Source organism: Doryrhamphus excisus, chromosome 10 (genome assembly GCF_030265055.1).
Source record: "Doryrhamphus excisus isolate RoL2022-K1 chromosome 10, RoL_Dexc_1.0, whole genome shotgun sequence".
NCBI classification, from domain to species: domain Eukaryota; kingdom Metazoa; phylum Chordata; class Actinopteri; order Syngnathiformes; family Syngnathidae; genus Doryrhamphus; species Doryrhamphus excisus.
Genome location: NC_080475.1, coordinates 9,748,829 through 9,772,235, shown reverse-complemented (window position 1 = coordinate 9,772,235; position 23,407 = coordinate 9,748,829). Strand labels below are relative to the sequence as shown.

Here is a 23,407-nt window from a genome sequence, read left to right as displayed (position 1 = left end):
CTCCAATGGTTTCCCCCAGGCCTATAGTACCCACAATGCACTGCTCTCGTGTCAATGCAGCCAGGCACTGTGAAAATGGTTCTCTTTTTCTGCCCTTTTCCGCACACCACCACCACCACCAAAACCCACCCCGCTTCACCTTACCCCAAACCCCCCCTCTCCATCCCTTATCTCATCAATGGTCTGCCCAGACGTATTATTCTTGCCCTCACTTCATAACACATTCTTACGACAATGACTTAGCAACTTCTTAGATTATTTTGAGAGATGATTATCATGAATGACTGCTAGGAATAATCATTGCATGAATTATAAGACAGGACTTTCTGGTTATTGCCTAAAAATAGTGTGCTCACATTTTGTATTTGCTGAACATTTGTGGACGACTTTAAGAGCTAATAATAATGAAAAATAGTCATACAAAAATATGTATTGTTTTAAATAATGGGCCGTAGTTCCGATATTGATATTTAACATGACCCAAAGAGATTTCCCTTACTTTTTTGTAACTGTGATTAAATACGATTAATTCTGAGTTAACTATGGACGGTGTGAGATTAATCGCGATTAATCACACCTTGGTGAGTATTTGCGGTATAGCCAATACCAAGCATATCCGATTAATATGGTCAGGTGTGAAAACTCATGGTTGCAATAGTTATTCATTCATTCATTTTCTACCGCTTATCCTCACGAGGGGGAATGCTGGAGCCTATCCCAGCTGTCTCCGGGCGAGAGCCGGGGTACACCCTGGACTGGTGGCCATGCAGCCAATCACAGGGCACATATAGACAAACAACCATTCACACTCACATTCATACCTATGGACAATTTGGAGTCGCCGATTAACCTAGCATGTTTTTGGAATGTTGGGAGGAAACCGGGGAGTCCCCGGAAAAACCCACGCATGCACGGGGAGAACATGCAAACTCCACACAGAGATGGTCGAGGATGGGATTGAACTCGGGTCTCCTAGCTGTGAGGTCTGCCCGCTAACCACTCGACCGCCGTGCAGCCTTCCCAGACTTATTGTAGATTAAAACTTTTTTACGATTAAAATATGATTAATTCTGAGTTAACTATGGGCAATATGAGATTAATCACGATTAATCGCACCTTGGTGAGAATTAGCGGAATAGCCAATGCCAAGCATATCTGATTAATATGGTCAGGCATGAAAACTCATGGATGCAATATTTAGTTGTGTATTATTCTATTGAGTATACATACGTATATTCATTCAGCAATAAGCAAACATACAAAAATAGCAACACAGTCACTCTGTGGGTTTGCACTCTTGTAAGAAGAGGCAGAACAAGAAGAAGGGGCAGACCACAGCGGAGCAAGGAAACAATGCCTTGCACAGTGGTACTAAGAGGAGAATACTGTAGCTGCTGTCAATGTAAGCGTGCGTGGGAGAAATGGAAGCAGACACCCTCTACTTACCCGCAGCTATGGGTGACTTCCTCTCATCCAGGATCTGAATGGCCGTGCTGGCTAATACGACACTCTTGTTTTCTGATCCTGCAAGCACACAACACACGGAGCTTGAATAATGCTACTCATTATTCATATCAAAATTCCTTGTATTAGTTCAGAACTGACCACAGGTGAGTCATAAACCACCAAAGATTAATATTCATTTTTTTGCCATGAGTGAGTGCATCCAAGTCAAGTCTCCGCCAGTAAAGAAGATGCTTTCAGATCACTTGTATTAGCCGAGACTAATGGAAAGCCCAAGGCTGTGGACAGATGAGAACAACTTCCTTCTTCGGAGGAAAAAAACATTTAAAACCTTAGTTTAACTTGTGTAGTGTGTGTATGTGTGTGTGTATGTGTGTGTGTGTTCTGGCCCAGTCATTATGGAAAAGACTGGACCTCTTCCTAACACTGGACCTCCTCCAATACTGATTCCAACCAAGAACAATTGAACAAGAACACGGCATGGAATTAGATCCGTGAGATGATGAGATGTTGTGGCAAGCATCGGTTTTATTAGAAGTGAACTTTGCAGACAAAAACGACTACGCTGTCATCAACCAACCTGTGTTGAAAGGCAGGGAGTAGACAAATGTGCCAGGAACTTGTTCGGCTGCCCTTTTGTACCACAGGGGGAAGTGATCGGCATTGAACACCCCCTCTTTGTCTTCAGCTGTCAGGAAGTCTCTTGAGACAGACAGAAACAACAGCGATGATTCAAACAAACACAGGCTACAACCTGCAGTCTAATGATAAACTGATTCTATATAAGTAAATTAAGACTGTATTAATTACATTAATTTAACTATGTGTATTATTGTAGTAAAACAGCAGTATCTTGATATGAAAGTTTAATGTTAGTGCGGCCCGCGCAAGTTTGATATGGATGCTGTATGGTATCATGTACCCAGAAAAGATTATTACGTTTGATTAATGTTCATGTTAAAGGTTAAATAACTGTTAATAGTTATCCTCCCTATCCGTGTGGAAGTGGTACGTTTTTGGCTATTTAAGTTGAAAGGAAATAACTTGAAGGCTACCGTTTAGGTCGCTGGTTCTCTAGTTTGCGAGTTAGCATGTGTCTCAAGTATAAATGTGACTATAGTCGTATATTTTTCTGTTTTTAATAAATGCGTTTTTTTTTGTTTTTTTTTGGAAAACCTGATGCGGCCCAGCCTTGCACAGACCCGAGCTCCAGTGGCCTCCGGGTAAATTGAGTTTGAGACCCCTGCTTTAGGGGTCGCCACAGCAATCTCCTCCATTCAACCCTGTCTTCCATGTCCTCCTTCATTACATCCCCAAACCTCCTCTTTGGTCTTCCTCTACGCCTCCTACCTGGCAGCATCCTTCTACCAAAATATTCACTATCTCTCCTCTGGAAATGTCCCAACCATCTCAATCTGGCCTCTTTGACTTTATCTCCAAGGCTTCTAACATGTAATGTCCTTATGATGTGCTCGTTCCTGATCCTATCTATCCTGGTCACTCCCATTAAGAACCTCCAGTTCTCCCAAAAAACCTTGTTGTTTGTAAAACAGCAGTATATTATATTCAAATGTGTTTATTTTAGCACTGTCATTGGTTGAATAGGGTAACTAAAATTAGCTAGGAGACCAAAGTTCGATTCCACCTTCCGGCATCTCTGTGTGTAGTGGGCATGTTCTCGTGGGTTTTCTCCAGGTACTCCGATTTCCCCCACATTCCAAAAACATGCTTAGGGTAATTGGTGACAAATTGTCCATAAGTATGAATGTGAGTGTGAATGGTTGTTTGTCTATATGTGCCCTGTGATTGGCTGGCCAAAGACAGCTGGGATAGGCTCCAGCACCCCCGTGACCCTCGTGAGGATAAGAATGAATGTATACCATTGTTTTCGTAAAAGTCATTCGGAAAGATTCCATTCGGAAAGAGCAAAAACTCCTCATGTAAACATGTAAAAATAAAAGATATGGAAAAAATACTTACTGGTTTGTAAGCTCATCGGGTACGACAAACAGGTTGATTCTGGAAAGGCCAGTTCTTGTACCCAGATAGGCAATCTCAACCCCTTTGTCAGAGTTCCTGTGTTTCAAGTAGTTTGAAACTGTCTGAAATAATACCAAGGTAATAAAATATCAAATGTATGATTGACATACTCAGACTTATTGAGCACCAGGCTGGTCCAGTAGGCCTCCAAAGGGGCGGTTACCACTGCATCGAAAAGGACTTCCCGAATTAACTCCTTGTCACCTAAAACACATGACTTATGTTAAGAACCGAAGACCACAATTGCCGATTGTTGATGACGAATACGAACATTGTAATTGGGGCTCATGTCCACTTAGGTGTAGTTTGATAGCCTCAATTTGGGCCAAGTAGCGGTGCTCCGGGTGCTCGTCGGTGTTGCAGTACGTCCTGTTGTATAGAAGGATGTCGAATTAATTAATTGTGGCGTTGAAGTGATGTCGATGCACATAAAAACGACAACAAAGAAAATTCTCATACCATTCATCTGCAAGCGCTACATCAGGATGCTCTAAGTCATGAAGACCTAGTAGTAATAATAAATAATCATCAATTCACAGTAACATAGGAATAGCTATTAACTTATTTTAAAGACATCAGCATCAGGAAGGTGGTTTTCGGACCGCTCAAGATGATGGATAAGTTTGGACTAACACACAGACCACAATGACGTGAATAATATTAGGCTGGGTGGTGGGAGAAAAAGAACACTATACCTTCTTCCACAGTCACATTCCCTCTGATGAAGAACATGCCGTGGCCTCTTGATAGAGCTACGCCGAGGCTAACAATAAAAACAACAAAGTCTTTAATGTGAAAAGCATGAAAACAAGCAGACGCTTGGTTCTTTTTTATGTGCACAAATAAATATATAAATTTGTTCTACCTGAAAGGAGTACCCTTGATGTCTGTGTAGTAGTAATCATTTTGCAACACCAGCACACGTCGCTGTAACAAAAGTGGAAATTTATGTATATACCGATGTATATACTTCGGTACGAGGTACATTATTTAAAAAATAAAAATAAAAAAAATAAAAAACTTAAACTGTATTATGGAAAGCAGGAAGTGAACAAATGTAACAGTTACCGATTGTAAAAGTACCAGATGGAGGGGTAGGATTTAATAAGCTTTGCTTCTTCCTACTCCTTTTGGACATGTGGAACTGGGAACTGATTATGGGATGCATTCAATTGTAATCTGATCCATACCAAAATAAAAACAAAAAATAAAATAAAAAAATAATAATAAAAAAAAAAAAATAATAAAAAATAATAAATAAAAAACTTAAATTATATTAGGAAAACAGGAGGTGAACAAATGTAACAGTTCGGTACGAGGTACATTATAAAAAAAAATAATAATAATAATCTTAAATTGTATTATGGAAAGCAGGAAGTGAACAACAGATTATGGGATGCACTCAATTGTAATCTGATCCATACCAAAATAAAAACAAACAATTAAATTTAAAAAATAATAATTAAAATTAAAAATAATAATAATAATAAAAATAATTAAAAAACTTAAATTATATTAGGAAACCAGGAGGTGAACAAATGTAACAGTTACTGATTGTAAAAGTACCAGATGGAGGGGTAGGATTTAATAAGCTTTGCTTCTTCCTACTCCTTTTGGATATGTGGAACTGGGAACTGATTATGTGATGCATTCAATTGTAATCTGATGCATGTTCAAATGAAATAAAACCATTACCATATTACCATATATGTTGTCATAACACCAACTCATCAACATCACACATGGAGTAGTGGGGTCGGATTTGCTGCACTATTGCTCCATCTGCTGGTGATAGGAGTATTTGCTCACGGTGGCTGCTTATCATGTAAATTCTACAAGCTTATGATGTGACTTTTTTTGCATAAATAATTGTGAATATGCATGAGAGTTTGTGTGTTTCAGTGTACACATTTCCATATTGAACACTTATTAATCAGGGTAAAGTATAATGTTCTTTGCAAAGGTTTAAAAGTGCAAAGTGAACACACACAACACACACACACACACACACACACACACTGGCTTCTCTGGGCTGCTGTCTCTCTTGTATTCAGCAACATGTGCATGTTGGAGATAAGGGGCTCACACACTGAGGCAGACACACTTGTGCATGCGGACCAAACCAAATCAGACACAAATTCCCCAGTCAATGTTGTACATCACTGTATAACCTCTTGGCAGACCGAGTATTGCCTTTGGAACACCAAATCAGACCTTTTTTGTGCATTTTTTTATTAAAATGTACATTGCTCACCCCTTTGTCCACACTCTTCTTCACCTCCATTGAGAAGGTCCCCGTCTTCCTGTTGACCATGGCATTTCTCAGCTAAAAAGCACAAAGATTTTGCATTCCGTGTGTAAAAAAAATATGGCTTTTATTAAGGTGTTGTAATAAAGTAATAAAGTGTAAACGTCTCACCGTGTCGTCCTTGTCCTCCCATTCTACCTCGGAGAGATCCACACTGCTGTAGTTTGGCTTCCTTCGCTTTTTTCCATCACCGTACTAGCCAGGCAGTAAACACACACATTGAAAAAAAGTATATTGAAGACATTGAGACAGGATATAATATATGATATGTTGGAAAAATATACATTGAAGACATTGAGACAGGATACAATATATGATATGTTGGAAAAAATATAGAATTGCTAGAATAGAATGAACTTTGACCCATGTTCTTTCAGTCTGGCACAGGGGAGGGGGCCAAAACTCAAAGCTCACTTTAGTTTGCAGCCCAAACTGGACGTTCCACGCTCATTATTGTTTTAATTAGTCCACTAATAAACCATCTGTCATTCTCTCACTGCCTCTTATCTCCTCTCCTCCTCATCATCTTTCATCGTCCCAGCCCTCCATTTTCACTGCATTGTACTCATTCAACTATAACATCCAATTTGAATCTTCCTTGTCTGTAAGAGTGAATATCAGTACAATGTATCAGTATAATGTATCAGTACAGTCGTATTGTCTGCACTTTAGGTCTGCGGCCACAATAATAAGGTCCAAAATTACCTTGTGAGCTTTCTGTCACGACCTTTAAGCTCGCTTGTGTGACAGTTTAGTTGGTTTCCGCTTCTATGCCTTGGTTCCTGTTTTATACTTTTATTTTGGTAGCATTTCCTGTTTGCCCTGGTCACGATCCTCGAGCGAGCTTGTGTGACAGTTTAGTTGGTTTCCGCTTCTATGCCGTTGCTTCCTGTTTTATGCTTTTGTTTTGGTAGCATTTCCTATTTGCCCTGGTCACGATCCTCGAGCTAGCTTGTGTGACAGTTTAGATGGTTTCCGCTTCTATGCCTTGGTTCCTGTTTTATGCTTTTATTTTGGTAGCATTTCCTATTTGCCCTGGTCACGATCCTCGAGCTAGCTTGTGTGACAGTTTAGATGGTTTCCGCTTCTATGCCTTGGTTCCTGTTTTATGCTTTTATTTTGGTAGCATTTCCTGTTTGCCCTGGTCACGATTCTCGAGCTAGCATGTGTGACAGTTTAGATGGTTTCCGCTTCTATGCTTTGGTTGCTGTTTTGTGCGTTTGTTTTGGTAGCATTTCCTGTTTGTCCTGGTCACGATCCTCAAGCTAGCTTGTGTGACAGTTTAGTTGGTTTCCGCTTCTATGCCTTGCTTCCTGTTTTATGCTTTTGTTTTGATAGCATTTCCTGTTTGCCCTGGGTTTTGACTTCTAGCTTTGCTTTTCCCTTTTCACGCACACCTGTTGCTATTTGTGTTCCCCTCCTATTTAGTTCAGGTGCTTGCACCCTAGTTTGTTGTTGCATTCAACCCAACCTACTGCTGTATATCAACCATTTCTGTTAAAATAGACTTTTTATCTGCACTTAAGTCTCCTGTTCTTTGCATACTGGGGTCGTGTCACAATGCCGAAGCCAATACCTGATGGCACTAAAGTAAATACTCACAAGTGGGCGCAGATCTGGGTGGGTGAGAATGTAGCCATTGTTGGTGATTGCAAAAGCATAGCCATGAATCCCCAACTAGGAAAATACATACAAATAGAAAAAGAAAACAGATTCATTACAGACAAGCTCAGTATATCATTGAGTAAGGAAATCAAACAATGCACAACGATGAGCCAATTCAAGAAACAATACAAGCAGTTGATGTTTGCTAAATACAAGGATGAATTTATGAATGAAAAAATATCACTATATTTGCACTAAGTATGGTACCTATTATGTCATTGTATGGTCAAAAAACACACAAAAAAACTTAAACTGTATTATGGAAAGCAGGAAGTGAACAAATGTAACAGTTACTGATTGTAAAAGTGTAAAAGTGGGATTCACGCAATTGTAATCTGATGCATGTTCAAATGAAATAAAACCATTACCTTAATTGTGCATTCATGGGTCAGAATATCAAGTACACTAAAACAGGAACAAGTTCAAAACCTCTGCTTACACAAAAATGATATTTTGTTGAACAAAACACCAAACAAAATAGTAGACTATTGGACATCTCAGTCTGGCCTCTCTGAATTTATCTCCAATGCCTCTAATATGTAATGTCCCTGTGATCCTATCCATCCTGGTCACTCCCATTGAGAACCTCACCATCCTCATCTCTGCTCTTTCCAGTTCTGCTTTTCCTCAGTGGTACCGTCTCTAGACCAAACAACATCGCCAGTCTTACTACAGTTTTGTGTGGTAAACTGTATAATTTAGTGAATTACTGGATTAATTACTGGATTAATCCTAATCCTAATTCATCTGCTACATGATTTGATATTCAATGACTGTGTCCATGTCCTCTGTAGTAGATAGAACAAAATATGTATAATGACTTTAAGGATTTGGAAAAATATGAATATCTTATACCTTATATTTCGGAATAGTCTTGAGCAGCTCTGAGACAGGAACATCCGTCCCGACAACGCCGAGTAAAATACCATGGTTCCTCTATAAAACACAACACATACTTAAGCAGTATTTCAAACGTTAGGTAGACAACATAAGACTTTATTTGGAACTGAAGATGAGCGATTTTGAACGGATCTTAATCTGAACATAAATAAAGCAATGGATAAGGATAATAATGCCACCTTTGCAATCTGAAATGAATAAATATTTATGAATAAATGTTGCAGCGTTAAATATTCATGGTTTTAATACACGGTTTTGGCAGATCAGTCAAAAACACAATCTCTCTCTCGCTGGGATCCGTTTCCGAAATAGTTTGCCAAGGAAAGCGTTGATGACAGTCGGCAACTGCTCGGAGAACGTTTTCGGTACTTACGGTCTCGTTCTTGGTGCTGAACACGGGCATTGCCACAGTGGTCATCAGAACTGGACCTTGACCGTCGTCCAGCTGTTGACAAATATCGAGTGATCAAATGAGGGAGGCGAAAGAAGGAAACCGATAATGCAACATAATCAGCAGAGTTGCCTGTCATGTAATGTCCCTCTGATGTACTCATTCCTGATCCTATCCATCCTGGTCACTCCCATTGAGAACCTCACTGTCCTCATCTCTGCTCTTTCCAGTTCTGCCTCCTGTCTTTTCCTCTGTGGTACCGTCTCTAGACCAAACAGCATCGCTGGTTCCTTACATAACTGACCAGAGAGTAATTGTGCAGAAGACCCCGAGTCATAATGAAGCGTCTCTAAACTTATATTGCATGTTTTATTCATGTTCATTATTTGACTTAAATATGTTCAATCGCGGTACATCTTTGATCTCCTGCAGAATAAAGCTTATCCAAAGGTTAGTTAGCATCTGGGTATCTCGGCTCTCTCAGGACTGCTGGAATAATTTGAAGGCTTGACATTGTTTTGTTGTGGAGTTTGCATCACAATCTGGTATATGGTTCCACCAAGAAATCAAACATAAACACTCTATCCACATTATTTACAATGTTTGCTGCATGGATGGTTGCAATGTACCGATCAGTTTTTTTTTTTGGCCCTTGAATTCGAGTCATTTGGCCTATACAGAGTAACATTCATTCATTTTTCTACTGTTTCTACTGGGCTGTTTTTGGGCGAGAGGCGGGACTGGTCGCCAGCCAATCACAGGGCACATATAGACAAACAACCATTCACACTCACATTCATACCTATGGACAATTTGGAGTCACCAATTAACCTAGCATGCTTTTGGAATGTGGGAAACCCGGGGGGGAAACATGCAAACTCCACAAAGAATTGAACCCTGGTCTCCTAGCTGTGAGGTCTGCGCGCTAACCACTAGACCACCGTGCAGCCTTCCCATACTTCATTCATTCATTCATTTTCTACCGCTTTTCCTCACGAGGGTCGCGGGGGGTGCTGGAGCCTATCCCAGCTGTCTTCGGGCGTAAGGCGGGGTACACCCTAGACTGGTCGCCAGCCAATCACAGACCCTAGCTCCAGTGGCCCCCAAGTAAATTGACTTTGAGACCCCAGTCCTACGTGGTTTACATTTTGCACACTTCTAAACAGGTACTAGAAAAAGCACCGACGGAAACGTCCCTGCAGAGTTCTGTCTTTTCACTGAAGCTACATCTCAAAACTCTATTTCACCTTCGATAATAACAGATGATGACAGAAAAACTGCCGGCATCCAATCCAATCCTCGTCAGACACCGAGGAAAAGCGAAGTGGTGACCTGGGTTTTGTCAGCTAGTAAAAGCAATTGAGGACCGTACTTGGACATCAAAAGGAGAACAAAGTGCATCTAAGTACTGGTGCTGTAACAATGGACCGGCCTTGCTGCTGGGAAATGGGGATCGATCAAAGGACGGTGGGGGGGGGGGGGGGGAGACATGACAACGCTCATCCAAAAATAAAAATAACAACTCGGGTAGATTGGACCGTCTGTAAACACGGGACTCGGAGTAAATGCGTATGCTCATTAACGGTTGTCAGTATTGCAGCCACTGGCTGCCATATTGTGCCGAATGCTAATACTTTGTAGATTTTAGTCTTGTCAAAGTGTAAACACTGTAAAAAAAAAAAACGAAGTAGCTGTATGGAGAAATTCAACCAACATACTTAAAAGTCAACATTGCTATGAAATATATAAAAATATTTTTTTTATTAATTTAACATTTCGCTGTCTAAGTTGAAAAATTTGTGAAAGGCATCTGTTCATTTTTTTCATAAACCAGTTGTCAAAAATTGTCTTTATTTTTTATTTAAAAAAAATGAAAACCTTGAACTTTACTATGGAAAGCAGGAAGTGTACAAATGTAACAGTTACATTTTTACCATTACCAGATGTGAAGAAAAATTTCACAATTTTTTTTTCTATTTTTTTTATTAATTTAACATTTACGCTGTCTAAGTTGAAAAATTTGTGAAAGGCATCTGTTCATTTTTTTCATAAACCAGTTGTTAAAAATTGTCTTTATTTTTTATTTAAAAAAAATGAAAACCTTAAACTTTACTATGGAAAGCAGGAAGTGAACAAATGTAACAGTTACATTTTTACCATTACCAGATGTGAAGAAAAATTTCACAAAATTTTTTTTCTATTTTTTTATTAATTTAACATTTACGCTGTCTAAGTTGAAAAATTTGTGAATGGTATCTGTTCATTTTTTTCATAAACCAGTTGTCAAAAATTTTCTTTAATTTTTATTTTAAAAAAAATTAAAACCTGAAACTGTATGATGGAAAGCAGGAAGTGAACAAATGTAACAGTTACTGATTGTAAAAGCACCAGATGGAGGGGTAGGATTTAATAAGCTTTGCTTCTTCCTACTCCTTTTGGACATGTGGAACTGGGAACTGATTATGGGATGCACGCAATTGTAATCTGATGCATGTTCAAATGAAATAAAAGAGATTTAGTAGAGATACTCAATTGTTTTAGGCCACCCAAAAAAAATAAATAAAACTACCATTTCAAACCTAATCACCCCCCAGCTCCATGATGCCAAATTTCTTCATCTTGACCTATTATACAGAATCTGCTCCAGGCCCGATCAATATTGATATTGTTTTCTCGTCAAGTATTTTCACTCGGGTGAGAGGTTTTGTTCCCTTGACAACACAACACAATCCAAGACAAGACGTGGACACACACACCTAACCTATGTTTAGTTTGTCAAGGACACATCTTCAAGGACACAGATTTAACTAGATCAGTTGTAGTATCTTTTGATGGCTGCATCTGGCATCTCGGACATTTTTTGAATGGAATAAAATGCAATATTTTCAGCATCAGACACATAAAACCTGATCATGACTGAAGTCAAAATGTGCAGTTCAACATTTTCATCAAATAGTTAGCTTGCTAATTCTGACAAAAATTGCGCAAATAAAGAAAGAGTCGGGGGGAGTCGGGTGTAAAACCATTTAGTCGACCACACTACCAACTGAGCTATGTTAAAGGGAACCTCATTCATTCATTCATTGTCTACCGCTTTTTCCTCACGAGGGTGGCGGGGGGTGCTGGAGCCTATCCCAGCTGTCTTCGGGCGAGAGGCGGGGTACACCCTGGCCAGCCAATCACAGGGCACATATAGACAAACAACCATTCACACTCACATTCATACCTATGACAATTTGGAGTCGCTAATTAACCTAGCATGTTTTTGGAATGTGGGAGGAAACCGGAGTAGCCGGAGAAAACCCACGCATGCACGGGGAGAACATGCAAACTCCACACAGAGATTGCCGAGGGTGGAATTGAACCCAGGTCTCCTAGCTGTGAGGTCTGCGCTCTAACCACTAGGCCGCCGTGCCGCCTAAAGGGAACCTATTATGATAATTTTTCGTCCCTTTGTATTCAGTTGTGGACTCCTATAGAGCAGCTACACACAATAACCAGCACAGAAAGCTTTCTAGTTCTTCCAGAATCTGCACCTATTCACCTGTATTTCTTTGGATTTCGTGGTTTCCCGAAAACGGTCTGTTTTAATGTACTCCGCCCACGGCCCGCCTCCAGGCACGCCCACTCTGCCGTGGTTGGTCAAACTGCCGACTTCCGCTTTGTGCCGAAAAGTTTATAAGCGTTGATAAACGACGATTCACTCAGCATCAACGACACAGCCGTGGAAGTTGTGAACACAACCAAGTACTTGGGGGTGCATATCACAGACAACCTCGGCTGGTCACTCCACACCTCCGCTCTGGCGAAGAAGGCACAGCAGCGACTGCACTTCCTGCGGCGGATGAAAAGAGCCTCCCTCTCCCCTCCTATCCTTACCACCTTCTACAGAGGGACCATCGAGAGCCTGCTGACCAACTGCATCTCCGTCTGGTCTGGGAGCTGCAAGGCCTCGGACTGGACGTTACTGCAGAGAGTGGTGAGGACAGCGGAGAAGATCATCGGGACCCAGCTCCCCCCCATTAGGGAAATAGCAAACAGCCGGTGTGTATCTAGAGCCCATCGGATCTGCTCTGACCCCACACACCCCCAGCATGGACTGTTCTCTCGCCTGGCATCGGGGAGAAGGCTCTGCAGCATCCGCTGTAGGACGACCAGGTTCAGAGACAGCTACTTCCCCCTGGCCATCAGACTGCTGAATGCCAAATAAGCCCCTCTACCTTACTTACATTATTATTATTTATTTAAATTATTTAAATTATTTGGGCAATTTACTGTTCACGCTGCACTTTACATTATGTTGTTCATATTTGGTGTCTATTTATTCTCCACATTATTATTATTGTTATTATTTATTATTACTTATCTTCTTTTGTGTCTGTTATATGGGAGCCAGGCAACGACATTTCGTTGGCAATTTCACTACTGTGTTTTTGTGCAATGACAATAAAGGAAGTCTATCTATCTATCTTTATCTTTTTAAAATTGGATGACAAATCTGATTCAGAAGCGGAGACTGGACAGTCTGAAGTTTCTCAAGAAAAGTGGTTGATTCCAGATGTCTCTCAAGTTTTAGCATTTTTCTACGGCATCTGTAACGTGTAATGTGTTTTGCGTGACTACCAGTGTGTAAAAAAACTTCCCCAGGTCCCGTTTATCCTTGTCAAATTAAATCGATTCACATCAGAGTGGAATAAACGATATGTAGGATGATAACTTATCTATTTTTCAATAATAATAATAATACATTTTATTTATATTGCACTTTACATTACAGAAATCTCAAAGTGCTAAGAAAGCATAAAACCTACAATGAAGCACTAAAACAACACAACAAAAGGTATATTATGGAAAGCAGGAAGTGAACAAATGTAACAGTTACATTTCTACCATTACCAAAATTTCACAATTTTTTTTTCTATTTTTTTATTAATTTAACATTTACGTTGTCTAAGTTGAAAAATTTGTGAAAGGTATTTGTTAATTTTTTTCATAAACCAGTTGTCAAAATTTGTTGTTATTTGTTGTTATTTTTTTATTTAAAAAAAAATAAAAACCTTAAACTGTATTATGGAAAGCAGGAAGTGAACAAATGTAACAGTTACATTTTTACCATTACCAAAATTTCACAAATTTTTTTTTCTATTTTTTTATTAATTTAACATTTATGCTGTCTAAGTTGAAAAATTTGTGAAAGGTATTTGTTAATTTTTTTCATAAACCAGTTGTCAAAATTTGTTATTTGTTATTTTTTTATTAAAAAAAAAAAACCTTAAACTGTATTATGGAAAGCAGGAAGTGAACAAATGTAACAGTTACTGATTGTAAAAGTACCAGATGGAGGGGTAGGATTTAATAAGCTTTGCTTCTTCCTACTCCTTTTGGACATGTGGAACTGGGAACTGATTATGTGATGCATTTGATGCAAAAGTTTCTCAAGAAAAGTGGTTGATTCCAGATGTCTCTCAAGTTTTAGCATTTTTCTGCGGCATCTGTAACGTGTAATGTGTTTTGCGTGACTACCGGTGTGTATAAAATTCGGGTATTGCTTCCCCAGGTCCCGTTTATTGCTTCTATTGCTTTATTATAAATCCTCGTCCTTGAACTTATGTGAAAAAAACTCTATACTATTCTACATCATCCACCGCCATCTCTAACTTTCGTTCATTCTCTTAAAAGTCTTGAATCTCACTCCCATTAAGCCTTAACTCCAACATGGCTTCCACCAGCAGGGTGGGAAACAAAGTGAAATGAGGCAGAAAATGATGGATGAAGATGCTTAGGATCGGCGGTAAGAAGGAGAAGGAGGACAGGAATAAAAGAGGAGAGTAAAAGAACTATGAAAATACAATGCAATGGTAGAAGAAAGGTGGAACCATGATTAAAGACAATTTATTTGCCATTCTGTATTTCCACGTGCGTGTACGGCTTCATTCCTATTCATGGTGACTGCATCCAAATTGCTTGACAATGTGACACTGTATCTTTTTCTGATTTCTGCCAATCGGCTTGGTGTCAATAAGCTTGGGGATATCACTCTAACAATAAGACCAGTCTGCATAGGGATTGTGTGATTGTATAATGAAATAAAACACTGAAAACCATTTATAGAGAGAGAGAGAGAAAAAAAAAAAGCAAAGCATCAGAGCAGATCATCCCCACTGGTCATTATTGGCTGCTGAATTTCCATTCAAACCACAACAATACAAAATGATACTGGGGAATCCGAGCGAGACCAATACCACAGATAGGCTTTTTTTCACACCAAAAAACACACAGAAAAACACAAAAAGGATGATTCAATATGGTCGATTATGGCAGTGGTTCCCAAAGTGGGCTACGCGTACCCCCAGGGGTATGCTAATTACCATACATGCACATGCAGTACAAAGTACTATGTCATATTTACCAAAGCAAACACTTGGGCAGATACTGCTTTGTCATGATTGATAATTTGGTATGAAAATAATATGCAGACTATAATGAGTGGACAAAAAAGTTTAAACTAAGTAAATTCAAATTAAATCGATTCACATCAGAGTGGAATAAACGATATGTAGGATGATAACTTATCTATTTTTCAATAATAATAATAATACATTTTATTTATATTGCACTTTACATTACAGAAATCTCAAAGTGCTACAAAGAAAGCATAAAACGTACAATGAAGCAATAAAACAACGCAACAAAAGGTATATTATGGAAAGCAGGAAGTGAACAAATGTAACAGTTACATTTTTACCATTACCAGATGTGAAGAAAAATTTCACAATTTTTTTTTTCTATTTTTTTTATTGATTTAACATTTACGCTGTCTAAGTTGAAAAATTTGTGAAAGGTATCTGTTCATTTTTTTCATAAACCAGTTGTCAAAAATTTTCTTTATTTTTTATTTAAAAACAATTAAAACCTTAAACTTTATTATGGAAAGCAGGAAGTGAACAAATGTAACAGTTGCATTTTTGCCATTACCAGATGTGAAGAAAAATTAAACTTTTTTTTCTATTTTTTTTATTAATTTAACATTTACGCTGTCTAAGTTGAAAAAATTGTGAAAGGTATCTGTTCATTTTTTTCATAAACCAGTTGTCAAAAATTTTCTTTAATTTTTATTTAAAAAAAATTAAAACTTTAAACTTTATTATGGAAAGCAGGAAGTGAACAAATGTAACAGTTACATTTTTACCATTATCAGATGTGAAGAAAAATTTCACAAATTTTTTTTCTATTTTTTTTATTAATTTAACATTTACGCTGTCTAAGTTGAAAAATTTGTGAAAGGTATCTGTTCATTTTTTTCATAAACCAGTTATCAAAATTGTCTATTTTTTTTATTAAAAAAAACTAAAAACCTTATTAAAACTGTATTATGGAAAGCAGGAAGTGAACAAATGTAACAGTTACCGATTGTAAAAGTACCAGATGGAGGGGTAGGATTTAATAAGCTTTGCTTCTTCCTACTCCTTTTGGACATGTGGAACTATGAACTGATTATGGGATGCACTCAATTGTAATCTGATGCATGTTCAAATGAAATAAAAGAGATTTAGTAGAGATACTCAATTGTTTTAGGCCACCAAAAAAAAAAAAATATTTTAAATTTAAAAAAAACCTTAAACTGTATTATGGAAAGCAGGAAGTGAACAAATGTAACTGTTACTGATTGTAAAAGTACATGTGAACTGATTATGGGATGCATTCAATTGTAATCTGATGCATGTTCAAATGAAATAAAACCATTACCATTACCATAATATTTCAAGTTAATTAACATAATTAGCTTTATGTTACATGGCTTCAGGTCAAAAGTCTGAAGGGTCTAAAAACTTTTGGGAACCACTGGATTATGGTATACCGTGACAGCGCACATCTGATACCGCATCACGACTGACACACAACAGTTGTGTTGCATTTGTTCAGATGTGTTTGCATGTTTCAGCAAACATGCAAAAAACAGACACTCAACCACGGCGACCACCGTAAACAAAGCTGAAAGAAGTGTGCCAGTAAATCATTTATTCACGACTCCATGTGTCACTACTATGATAGTGGTTTTCCGTAACTACGGTGCCTTCATGCATGTCCATGTCCATGACCACAAACAGGCCTCAACACAACACATCACGTCAAACACAGCAATGATCTCCAATGTTCATGATCACAATGTTGAGTTACCTTTTGTGCTTGAGGAAGCTATAGCGAGTTCATAGAAGACAAAGAGCAAGGAAAGGTCAGTATGTTTTTAAAACAGTTGAATTACTGACAGGAATCAACTGTGTGAGTTTGTAAAAAATTCCGATTAAGACTTATGCTTTTCCGCTTTTCTGACCTATAAATGCAGTTAGAATGTCGATAATGAGGTTCGTGCATTTGGAAGTGAGCCCTGAATGAAGTTTGGGTTGACTCTGAACACTCAAGGGGTCAAACGGTGTTGCAAAACTTCCTTTTTGATGTCACATCCTTTTTGATGCCCTTCCTTAAGGGCGTGGCTGTCGGCGATGCTTTCCACTACCAATGTTGTGACAAGATTCTCTGCAGTTTCTGAGCTCTGACAAAGTGTGTCCGACAATGAGTGCTCCTCCTTGGGCGAGCGGGGTTTGGAGGAGCTCCAGCGGTGCCTGTTCTTTGCGTTCATACACGGTAAATCAGGGGTTACAGTTACATTTTTACCATTACCAAAATTTCACAATTTTTTTTTCTATTTTTTTTATTAATTTAACATTTACACTGTCTAAGTTGAAAAATTTGTGAAAGGTATCTGTTCATTTTTTTCATAAACCAGTTGTCAAAAATTTTCTTTATTATTTTTTATTAAAAAAAAATAAAAACCTTAAACTGTATTATGGAAAGCAGGAAGTGAACAAATGTAACAGTTACATTTTTACCATTACCAAAATTTCACAATTTTTTTTTCTATTTTTTTATTAATTTAACATTTACACTGTCTAAGTTGAAAAATTTGTGAAAGGTATCTGTTCATTTTTTTCATAAACCAGTTGTCAAAAATTTTCTTTATTATTTTTTTATTTAAAAATAAAAATAAAAACCTTAAACTGTATTATGGAAAGCAGGAAGTGAACAAATGTAACAGTTACTGATTGTAAAAGTACCAGATGGAGGGGTAGGATTTAATAAGCTTTGCTTCTTCCTACTCCTTTTGGACATGTGGAACTGGGAACTGGTCTCCAACCAGTAGCTCACGAGGTGCCGGTAGCTCCTAAACCAGGGGTCTCAAACTCAATTTACCTGGGGGCCACTGGAGCTAGGGTCTGGGCAAGGATTTTCAGTGCTTTGGTTCCAATTTTCTACAATAAAAGCTCTGATAAAACATTCCACTGTTCTCAAATATCTTAATTTTTATTTTTCTGCACAAAATAAGATGAAAATAAATAAACAAATCAAGAATAAAGAAAATCAATCAATCAGTAATAAATAAATATAATAATAATAATACAACGGTAAATAATAAAACTTAATAAACCACATATAGTTGGTGGGTAGACAAATATTTTTTTTCAGATTAAAATGAACAAAGCATTATTAGAGCCCTGTAGACTTGACAAAACACGACTATAGTCACATTTATACTCTTTTTATTTACAACATATTGCGCAACTGCAGGGTCTTGAGACACATGCTAACTCGCAAACTAGAGAGCTAGCGACCTAAACGGTAGCCTTCAAGTTCTTTCCTTTCAACTTAAATAGCCAAAAACCTACCACTTCCACACGGATAGGGAGGATAACTATTACTTTACTATTATTATTACTATTACTTTGAGCTTGAGACCAATCAGGCCATTGGTGGAATAAATTAAAACAGACCATTTTGGCAGGAAGCACAAATCCAAGGAAATACAACTGGAATAGGTACAGATTCTGTAAGATCTAGCATAATAGGAAAATTTCGCATAATAGGTCCCCTTTAAATTGTACCTCTTATTATACTCATAGAAGTTGATATTCTTCCCAACATATTTGTGTATAATTGAATATTATGTGGGAGGTAGTCAACTTACGGTGCTGTCAATGTAGGCCTCCGTCCAAACTGTGTCATGTTCTCTGTCAATCACCTTGGGACGACTTAGGACATGGAGATACTCCATCACATTCTCTTGAACGTCCGCCAGCGTGGATATCTGAGTGAAGTAACCTGAGAAGAGACAGAAGGAAATAAGTAAATTACCGATAGAAGAGGGTGTGGCTACACGGTGTCTAGCATATTGCGCAACTGCAGGGTCTTGAGACACATGCTAACTCGCAAAAACTAGAGAGCTAGCGACCTAAACGTTAGCCTTCAAGTTATTTCCTTTAAACATAAATAGCCAAAAACTTACCACTTCCACACAGATAGGGAGGATAACGTAATAATTTTTTCTGGGTACATGATACCATACAGCATCCATATCAAACTTGCGCGGGCCGCACTGACATTAAACTTTCATATGAAGGCGGCGTGTTTGAGACCCTTGTCTACAACATCCTTCGACCAATATATTCACTATCTCTCCTATGGACATGTCCCAACCATCTCAGTCTGGCCTCTCTGACTTTATCTCCAAGATCTCTAACATGTAATTTCCCTCGGATGTACTCCTTCCTGATCCTATCCATCCTGGTCGCTCTCAATGAGAACCTCAGCATCCTCATCTCTTTTTGTGTTAATGTTCCCAACCTATTTGTTGGTGTGACGTCTAATATTAACATTGTTATCTTATTTTATGCATTTATATATATATATATATATATATATATATATGTATGTACCACTTACCACTTCCACACGGATAGGGAGGATAACTATTAACAGTTATTTAACCTTTAACATGAACATGAATCAAACGTAATAATCTTTTCTGGGTACATGATACCATACAGCATCCATATCAAACTTGCGCGGGCCGCACTGACATTAAACTTTCATATCAAGGCGGGGGGCCTCAAACTAGTGTCCGGGCCGTGTGTTTGAGACCCCTGTCCTAAACACTTCACAATTAGCTCTCAAAAGACACTATTCATTTATTAGCAACTCCTATATCCACTACTATATTAGAAAGCGGGGTTCGTTCATAATAAGGAAGCACTTTGAGCTTGTGACCAATCACAGTGGAGTGGGCGTGCCCGGAGGCAGGCCGTGGGTGGAATAAATTAAAGTAAATTAAATCAAAGTACAGTAGCCTTCAAGTTATTTCCTTTCAACTTAAATAGCCAAAAACTTACCACTTCCACACGGATAGGGAGGATAACTATTAACAGTTATTTAACCTAGCTCGCGAGCTAGCCTGTACTGAGGCGTCTCAAAACCATTGCTATTATTTTGTTTACAGAAAGTAAGGAATTAGATCTTTAATAAGTTACAGCAGGTGTTAGATAGCTGCATGATGAAGTTGGATACTGTATACGTAAGAGTGATTGCTAGATGATTGCCTGGAGTCGTGCAGTAAAAGTAAAAGGAAAACCAGCGTGGGTTTTGGGAATACATGAGTTGTATGTAAATGTTATGCAAAAAAACTATTTCATTAAAACCAAATGCATCCAAATGCGATGCTTATTTCTTATCGCGATAAGGCTGCCATTATTATGCTAATGTGCATACACGGGAGGAAACATACTGTTATCTCAGCAGGGGGCAGAATTTGAGCGGGGAAGGGTAACGGGGCAGCAGTAAGTCAGCGAGAGAGGACAAATAGTGACACTCGGAATAAGGGAAGAGCGAGACCACCACGTTGCAACCATCCATAAAAACTACCACCATCACTGTGAGGCATGAAGCAGTCAAGGAGAAAATCACAGCTCGGGGAAATAGATTTTGGGGTCATCTTTGCAGGCAGTGACCTTTATTGTACAAAGGGGGCCCAAGTCAGGGGGAGTCTAGACCAGGGGTGGGCAAACTTTTTGACTCGCGGGCCGCATTGATATAACAAAATGTCCGGGGGGGGGGGGGGGGGCAGACTATATTTTACACGTAACAGTCCACCTGGTATTATTGTATCTGTAAAATTGTCATGCAATCTGCTATTATTATTTATTATTTTATATTTATATTTAAATATTTTAAAAATAATAAAATATTATAATAATTAAAATAAAATTAAAATAATAATTATTATATTATTATTATGTAAAATATGCAAATATAACAATACTATTATATATAATTAATATAATAATTAGCATTAATATAATAAATATAATAATCATAATAGTTATAATAATAATATAGGAATTATTATTTTAATTTTTATTATTATTATGTGCTTGTGTCTCTTTTTTCAGGAGCACTTTGTAAACAACAGACCATGTCAAACAACGAAATTGATACAACCCTCAAAAGGTTGGCTCAGGCCATGATGCCAGGCTGTATGTTGAGTTTAAATTAAATACTTTTGAAAGATTGGGCGGGCCGTATTCAAACACTTGGCGGGCCGGATGTGGCCCCCGGGCCGTAGTTTGCCCACCCCTGGTCTAGACCAATAATAACGTAAGACGAGGATTCCAATTATCTGTTGTATCACAGAATACAATAGAATAGTTTTTTATCACCTCACTATCACTCATTAAAAAAAGAGGACAACAAAAAGGAAAGCACTAATGAATATATGACAATTTCCCAACAAAACAGCTAAAGTAGCTCTAATTTTAAAAACGGACACAAAAAAATTTTCAAACTACCCACCTCAGTTTCCTCAGTTTCCTTATTACCACAATTTTCTAAAATTATTATTATACTATTATTGAATTAAGCTATTCAATAATAGATTGAACGAATGTATTCATAAGAATGAATTACTCGCAGATAGTCAATATGAATACAGAGCTAACATGAAATTGCGAAGGAAATTATCAACGTTATATAGACCATAGAAAGTGTGGAGCTGCAGTATTTATTGATCTGATAAATGCTACATAAATGATAAATGTCTAGTGGTTAGCGCGCAGACCTCACAGCTAGGAGACCAGGGTTCAATTCCACCCTCGGCCATCTCTGTGTGGAGTTTGCATGTTCTCCCCGTGCATGCGTGGCTTTTCTCCGGGTACTCCGGTTTCCTCCCACATTCCAAAAACATGCTAGGTTAATTAGCGACTCCACATTGTCCATAGGTATGAATGTGAGTGTGAATGGATGTTTGTCTATATGTGTGACCAGTCCAGGGTGTACTGGTTCCAGCACCCCCCCACCCCCCCCCGCGACCCTCGTGAGGAAAAAGTGGTAGAAAATGAATGAATGAATGAAAACAAGAAGTCGAGCCCACCTTTGTTCGCACATGCCATCCATTTGAGATTATCTGCAAAAGCTGACTCTCGACCAATCAGGTACGGGAATATTCGGACCTGCAAAAAACAACAGATAACATACGTCAGTCATCTTGATGGGGCCCACTGAACCAACATGGATAAGATAAATCTGTCAAACCAAAGTTATGCCTTTTCTGTGCATTACAACACAAGAAAACTAGTTAATATGAGCTAGCTTACAGTGCTGTCATTGGGATACACCATTGTCATCATTGGTTGATATACGTGTATATGTGTTTATAGTATATATACAGCCATAGTGCACGAGAGTCGAAACTGGTTTGGGTATGTGCGGGGACTGCTGGGTTGCTGGGCACTCGGTGCTTCAGTAAATGTCCTGGGGTTTTGCTGGGGTGTCCGATGTTCCCATTCTTCTTTTGTTGTTTTGTCTTATGTAAGATTCCGTGAATATATGTGTGGGAAAAAAATTAAAAATAAAATAAAAATCACATATTGAATTGCTATGGCGTGGAGAAGGGTTGGATTTAATAAGCTTTGCTTCTTCCTGCTCCTTTTCAGACATGTGTAGTAATGAGGTGTTGTGTGTGTGCATGTATGTATGTGTATATATATATATATATATATATATATGTATATATATGTGTATATGTATATATACAGTAAACCTTGGATATATCGGATTTAATTGTTCCCACTGGTTTTGTCCGATATAAGCGAAATCCGTTATATGCATATACCGGAAAATGTCCGTTTTACGCATATATCGGATTTATATCCGGTATATGCGTAAATCGGATTTTATCCGTTATAAAAAGGCACTTCCTTGACTATGTTTCCAATGTACCTGGACGCGCAGGCAACGCTGCAAACGCTGCAAATGATGTCGTATAGCGGCCTGTCACGATTCGGCGAATCGGAGCGCCACGATGCGGCCATCCGATATATGCCAGGGAAATTTAATGGAAATGCATTGGAACGGGACTGGAGATTTTGTCCGAAATGGGCGAAATCCGTTATAAAAAAATCCGATATATGCAATGAATTTTTATTGGAAATGCATTACAGAAAAATCGGTTCTGTTGTGAGCGAATTTCCGATATATCCGAGTCCGATATATCCGAGGTTTACTGTATATACATATATAAATAGATATTGTAAGTGTATATGTGAGAAAGAATAATGTAACATAGTATGCATGTCTGAAATAAATTTAAAAAAGAAAGAAAGAAAGAAAGAAAGAAAGAAAGGATATTGATGATCATTATCAGCTATAATTAATTTCACCCCAAATTAAATGACTTGTTTCACCTTCTGGTCAATAAACGCTTCCCAATCATACCCAAATTGGAGCATTTGGATTACAATGTCAAAGTACCACAC

General features: G+C 38.2%; 1 protein-coding gene across 4 annotated transcripts in view; it reads right to left on the bottom strand.

Moving 5' to 3' along the window:
• The window catches only part of LOC131137224 (voltage-dependent calcium channel subunit alpha-2/delta-3-like), a 98,757-nt gene that overhangs the window by 26,838 nt on the left and 48,512 nt on the right, over window positions 1-23,407 (bottom strand). For 3 of the 4 annotated variants that reach the window (XM_058084914.1, XM_058084910.1, XM_058084912.1), the window contains 16 exons: window positions 22,024-22,102; window positions 18,790-18,923; window positions 16,947-16,964; window positions 8,751-8,822; window positions 8,333-8,413; window positions 7,415-7,489; window positions 5,924-6,007; window positions 5,759-5,830; window positions 4,370-4,431; window positions 4,200-4,267; window positions 3,964-4,009; window positions 3,776-3,873; window positions 3,615-3,708; window positions 3,445-3,540; window positions 2,045-2,166; window positions 1,447-1,524 (listed from right to left, as the gene is read on the bottom strand). In XM_058084914.1, coding sequence (XP_057940897.1) covers window positions 1,447-1,524; window positions 2,045-2,166; window positions 3,445-3,540; window positions 3,615-3,708; window positions 3,776-3,873; window positions 3,964-4,009; window positions 4,200-4,267; window positions 4,370-4,431; window positions 5,759-5,830; window positions 5,924-6,007; window positions 7,415-7,489; window positions 8,333-8,413; window positions 8,751-8,822; window positions 16,947-16,964; window positions 18,790-18,923; window positions 22,024-22,102 — 1,279 coding nt within the window. The remainder of the gene's footprint in view (window positions 1-1,446; window positions 1,525-2,044; window positions 2,167-3,444; window positions 3,541-3,614; window positions 3,709-3,775; window positions 3,874-3,963; window positions 4,010-4,199; window positions 4,268-4,369; window positions 4,432-5,758; window positions 5,831-5,923; window positions 6,008-7,414; window positions 7,490-8,332; window positions 8,414-8,750; window positions 8,823-16,946; window positions 16,965-18,789; window positions 18,924-22,023; window positions 22,103-23,407) is intronic. The other variant, XM_058084911.1, reaches the window with a different exon arrangement.